The sequence below is a fragment of the Ovis aries genome, chromosome 18, assembly GCF_016772045.2.
Source record: "Ovis aries strain OAR_USU_Benz2616 breed Rambouillet chromosome 18, ARS-UI_Ramb_v3.0, whole genome shotgun sequence".
Classification (NCBI taxonomy): Eukaryota; Metazoa; Chordata; class Mammalia; order Artiodactyla; family Bovidae; genus Ovis; species Ovis aries.
In genome coordinates, this window is record NC_056071.1 from 47014845 (window position 1) to 47020844 (window position 6000).

Consider the following 6000-nt stretch of genomic DNA (forward strand, 5'->3'; position numbering starts at 1 on the left):
TCTGTTTGGTGTTTAAAATTGTTCTCCCCATTAATTCAAGCTTAATGTGAATGAAAGTATGTGTGATTAAATATCTAATTCTAAACTAATGCTATTTAAAAATTTTCACATTTTTGTTCATTTTTTGCGATTGAACAATATTCAATTTAGCAAGCAATTTTTAAGTTCTTTCACTTTAGAAGGTACACTGCATGACATGGTAGACAATATAGTTATAGTAAGGTATAGTTTTTAGTTCTAAGGAGCTAATAATTACTAATAGAGGAGAAAGACAGATATATATGCTTGACTGATACTAGTCAGAATGATAAGTCCCATTAGAGAATAGATTATGTTCACAGAAAGTGAAAATGCCCATATAGTTGAAGGATCAGGGAAAACTCTGTGAAAGAGGTGGCATTTGAACTGCTTTTAGGGAATTTGAAAATTTAGTTAAAAGGTAAAGGTCTGTGCCAGTAATAATGAAGAGTATAAGCAAAAATAAAGAAAAGAGCATGAGTTATTGATGGGTAATGCCTGTAAAATTGAGATATGAATCCCTTGATCTTATGAGGGTTAAATCAGTTAATGTGTGTGAAAGTATTTTGTAAGCTGAAAAATTTTTAGATATATGTAATGTTTTGTTATTGGTTTATCAGTGTATGGTATTTACATGAAGGAAAGTGGTGTGAAATGGTAGAAATACATTAAGTAACACTAGTAAACACCAGTAAACATTTATTGAATGAAATGAATGACCTCATTTCATCTTTGCAATAAACCTGTAAAGTAGATAGTATGACCCTTATTTTACAGATGAAGAAACCAAGGCTCAAAAAGGTGCTAAAGAGCTCAGGTAGGAAGTGTTAGAGCTAGGATTTGATACCTTGTCTGACTCCAGAGCCATGGTCTTGATCCTTAGGCTTTGCTGAAATGAGAGGCTAGTGGATCAGTTTAGTGCCTCAGCCCTGCCACTGATGCACTGAATATCTGTAGACTGTTTGCCGTTTGACAGGCACTGTGGTAGCTGCTGTGTTTCAGTGAGTAGGAGGTCAGCATTCCTTATACCTGTGGTCTGTAGGCAGTGGCACTATATAGTGACAAAAGTAACAAGCGCAAAATGTTATGGGAGCTTATGGGCCACGAGCCACGAACCTAGAGGAGAGGTGGTGACGTTTTGAATGTGGGGTTGTCGAGGAAGTCTTTTTGGAGGAAATGATGGATAAGCTGAGAATTAAAGTTGGAATTAGCTGGGCCAGAATGATGTTTGATAATGCTCTGGGAGGAGAGAATAGCATATGTAAAGACACAGGGAGGAATGCCTTGTAAATATGGCTGCAGCATGGAGTGGAAGTCAGAATATTGAAACAAGTCGTGTAGAAGTAAGCAGCGCATAGTTTTCAAGGCCTTGCAAACCTGTTCAGAAATTTTGGACCTACTTGTGGGATAATGGGAACACGTTAAAGGGTTTTAAATGGAGAATAATCAGATCAGACCTGCATTTTGGAGAAATTATTTTGGTTGTGTTATGGGAAATAGATTAGAGGGAACAGTTGAGATTGGAGAGAGGGTAACGTTTTAGAACACTGTGACAGAAATGCACATGGATGATGGTGGTGACTTAGCTGAGCAGACAGAAAGATGTCAAGAGACACAGAGATAATATAATTGGGAGGACTTCAGATTGAATGGAATGAGGGAGGAGGGGGAGTCTTGGCTGATGCTGGCTTCTTGGCTAAGGCATGTGGGCCATTCATTGTTCTGAGACAAGGAGCAAGAAAGAAGCAGTATAATGTTTGATGGGAAATATTTTAAGTTAACTTTGAACTTAAATTAGCTGCGCCTGTGATAACAGCTGCAAGGCACTTCAAGTTCAGAAGTCCTGGAAGAAATATCTAGATCTGACTTAAACGTCTGGAAGTACAGTAGTAGTTTACATCAAATTTGAGCTGTAGAATGGGTGAAATTTCTCAAGGAGAGAATGAGAGGAGAGGAGGCTGAGGGTGGAGCTCTGAAGAGAACACCCCTGAGGGGTCGTGGAGCCCACTGAAGAGACTGAGAAGGCACAGCTAGAAAGGAGAGGTAGGGAAGGTGCCCTCCCGGAAGCTGAAGGCTGAGAGGGTTGAAAGAGGGAGCGAATAGTCAACAGCGTGAGAAACTACATTCAATAAGAACTGAAAGTTCTATTTTAATTGAGGGGGAAAAAAAGACATTTTATCTTGGGGGATGTAATTTCAGTGGAGCAGTGTATGCTGCACATAGATTGAGTTACAATTGAGAGACAAAATGGGAGGAATTCTGAATAATATATATAGAAAACTTTTTTTTTTTTTCAAGAAGAAGCACTTTTGACTGTGAAGGGGAGCGATAGCTGTAAGGGGGTTCTCTTTTTCTATCTAGTTTTAAAGCAGTAGTTGGGAGAGACTTGCCGATAGGATAGGTCTAGCAGAAAGGGTGGAGGGAGGAAACAGAATGGAAGATCCCAGCAGAAGCTCTTTGAGGCAGGGGACTCTGAGTACAGAATCAGGCTCTTAGATTGTCTAGAAGAATCCTAGGCAGGTGAAAAATGGCCAGTAGGACAAAGATGCTAGTGACTGGCTGTTAGCAATGGAGTCTCCAAGATCAGCTAATTAGGGAAGGAAATGAGGAAAGGAGGAAATTGAGAGATCAGAGGACTGGAAGCTTCAGTGATACCCAAGGACAAGTATAGTGAGAGTAATGAAATGAAAAGGCTGGGAGGGGACAGATAGTTGTGGTCAGAGAGAGGGTTGTTTAAATTTATGTTCTCAGAGCCTGTGCAATTCTTGATGATAAAGCCCAGGCACATTTATTTAGAAACAGTGGCTAATTCAATTGCTAGTCTGTGTTATGTGATGGAGGAATAAGGAAGGAAAGATGAGAGAGAAGGGAGGAAGAAAGGAAAGCAAGGCAGGAGGAAAAGGAAGTGGGGAGAGGGAGAGGAATGCTGTCTCCTGGAAGCTTCCTTAATGATGCAGCTTGCAGGATTGTCTAGGCACGTGGTGGGGAAACTACAAACACATGGCTTTACAGAACTCTGAGTCTGCCGGAAGTTCCATGGACCTCAAGCTGTCCTTGTGGCACTGACGCAGGATGCTGGTGTCAAGCTGGCTTGTGTGCCGACAAGGGGAGTAGGGATATCAATGTCCTTTGTGATCTGAAGTTGTAAGAATGGTGTGATAAACCATGTATTTTTCATGATTTAACTTTTAATTTTAGATGGGGGAGTATCTTCAGAAATGGAATCCAGTAGAAATGAAAGCAAAGATGATCTTGGTGTAAGTATTGAAAGTGGAATTGTATCCATGTGTTCAGAATCTTTCTAATCTCTTGGTTTACTAGAATAGTAATTTAGCCAGCATCTGGTTTTTTGATTAAAAGCTGCTGCTTTCTTTTTGACAAATGTACTTCATGCTTTTCATTATAGCTGTTTCCTTTCCGATTGTACCCCATGGTGATAAAGTACAATGTACAGACTCAAGGCTTGATTTAGTTTATATAGTTAAACAAGAACTTGAATTCCCTCTTGGATTTTCATTTTAAATCCAGGACTGTTTTAAAGTATGTTTTTTGTTCACTGTGCTTACAATCTTGGTTTTTGGTCACCTTGAAAATATTAACATAAGCAGTTTTTTTTTTAGTGTATGCTTAATAAAAGAATGTATATTTTGGTACTCTTGGGCCATTCTTATGTTTTATTTTTAATTGGACAATTGCTTTGTTGGTTAAAGCTGTTTTCTGTTAAGTTAATAAAATATTCATGATAGCTAAAATCCATCTGATGTAGAAAACAGAATCTTTCTCTGGAGCCTTTTATGGTATCACAGACTGCTTTCTGCCAAGGTGCCTAGATGCCTTCTTCTAAGCCTAAATTTATAAGGAAAGCTATTGCAAACTTTGCTATTGCAGTGACTGCCGCATGTCAATTTGTTGTAGAATTTAAATGTTCCTGATTCATCTGTTCCCACTGAAAATGAAGCAGCTGGACCTGGTTTTGTTCCTCCACCTCGTCCTCTAGTCAGAGTTCCATTGTTTCCAGTGGATACAAGGGGTCCTTTCATAAGAAGAGGGCCTCCTTTTCCTCCACCTCCTCCAGGAAGCATGTATGGAGCTCCCCGAGATTATTTTCCACCAAGGGATTTCCCTGGCCCACCACCTCCGCCATTCGCAAGTATGCTTTATAAAGCTTTATATATGTCTTACAGAGTAGATCAGAAACGTTCATTTTATTTTCTATTTATGTAGTAATACAATGGAGGAAAGTTTTTCTCATCTTCTGTAAGTATAGCATTATTTTTCCAAATTGGAAAGATTGCCAGCCATCAGTAATGAGGTCTCATCTGTAATGAGGCTTCAACTTGATTCATCTTAATAGATGTAGAATTATTTCTGTGTTTCAGTAATCAGGAAAATCATTGACTTTTTGCAACAGTCTTATGTTAAGACTAAAATTATTTTTTCTTATTAGACAGAAATTGGGTCAATTAGTAAAAATAATTAGTTTATATTTTTGCATTAAAATGACTGGCTAAAGTATTAAAAAAAATCTTTTAAAATCTTTTTTCATAATTAGCTCCCATGTAGTCCTACTTATTTAAAACCTAGAGTGTGTTTATCATCCTGTTTGGACTAATTGTTGAATTTATTAAAATTCCTCATAGCCTCACATTTGAGAAAAGAAATAATTATTGCTTTTATGACTATCTGTTTCCATTTAGAACTACAGGTTTCAGCAGAATAAATACATGGTTAACAAACACTAGGAAAAAGCCTATCACATGCCTGATAGAGTCATTCTTTTCCTCATTCCTCCTCTTTAAAGTTTAGAGTGAACTAAAATGAATTTTATTTGAGGAATTTCAAGACAGTTTTTTATATAACTGTAAATATTTTAGGATACTGTCAGATTTGGGAATTACTGATCTTAATTTTAAGTCTGGTGAAAATTACATTACATGAAAGTTTTTTGAGAGTAAGTTACTCTATTTTGAAATAATTCTCCTGTTTAAAAACTGTTAAGATGTTAGATTTTCATAGGACAAAAATCTGCAGCTAAAATGAGTGATACTCCCTTTAATCACGTGTAGTTGAAGAGCATATGTTTTTCTCAATGTTGTAAAAATTCATTTGTTAAATCAGATAATTATTCTGGTGTCATCTTTTGAAAATAAAGATTGGTACTGAAAGTTATAAGCAAATGATTTATTGGTGCCGCAGTGCAGGTGCTGAAAGTTAAAACCTGTCTTTTACCAATCTCTTTGAACAGTGAGAAATGTCTATCCACCAAGAGGTTTTCCTCATTATCTTCCCCCGAGAGCTGGATTTTTTCCCCCACCCCCACATCCTGAAAGTAGAAGTGAGTTCCCATCAGGGCTGATTCCACCTTCAAATGAGCCTACTACTGAGCATCCAGAGCCACCGCAAGAAATTTGACCATATTGTTGGTCTCTCTTCAAAAGTAATTTTGACTTCTCTCTCATTTTCAGTTTAAGTAACTGCTGTTACTTAAGTGATTATACTTTTGCTCAAATTGGAGCTTAATGGAATTATAATTCTCAGGATAGTATTTTGTAAATAAAGATGATTTAAATATGAATCTTATGAGTAAATTATTTCCATTTTATTTTGTTCTAGGTGGTATAATTATTTTAATTTAATTCATCCACTATAACATAAACAATAAAGAGAGTTTTATATATGTAATCTTGCAGTTGGGGATATTTTAAACTCCAAAGGCTGTGTGTCTTTATGCCAAGAACTGTATTTACTATGGTTGCAGACAAATGTGAAAGTAACTTTATGCCTAATTAAATAAATTTTGATTGATTTAAAGACTTGATTGGCATTGATAATAATAAAATCAGCTAGTTTTTTCATAAATATGGTTCCATTAGTTAGTTTTTTTTTACTTCTACCAATGGCTTTGAGGCTAAAAATAATACTTTTTTTGGATATTTTCCATTCAGTTATCTTAACCAAAACTGTGCCCTTTTCTTATACATA

The 6000-nt window shown here is 36.7% G+C and overlaps 1 protein-coding gene across 20 annotated transcripts in view; it reads left to right on the forward strand.

Annotated features, from left to right (window-relative positions):
- Nucleotides 1-5593, forward strand: part of MIA2 (MIA SH3 domain ER export factor 2) — a 96545-nt gene extending 90952 nt beyond the window's left edge. For all 20 annotated transcript variants that reach the window (XM_012098847.5, XM_012098850.5, XM_012098849.5 and 17 more), the window contains 3 exons: nt 3217-3275; nt 3934-4168; nt 5264-5593. In XM_012098847.5, the coding sequence (XP_011954237.2) occupies nt 3217-3275; nt 3934-4168; nt 5264-5430 (461 nt within the window). In that variant the 3' untranslated portion in view covers nt 5431-5593. The remainder of the gene's footprint in view (nt 1-3216; nt 3276-3933; nt 4169-5263) is intronic.
- Nucleotides 5594-6000: the final 407 nt, after the last annotated feature.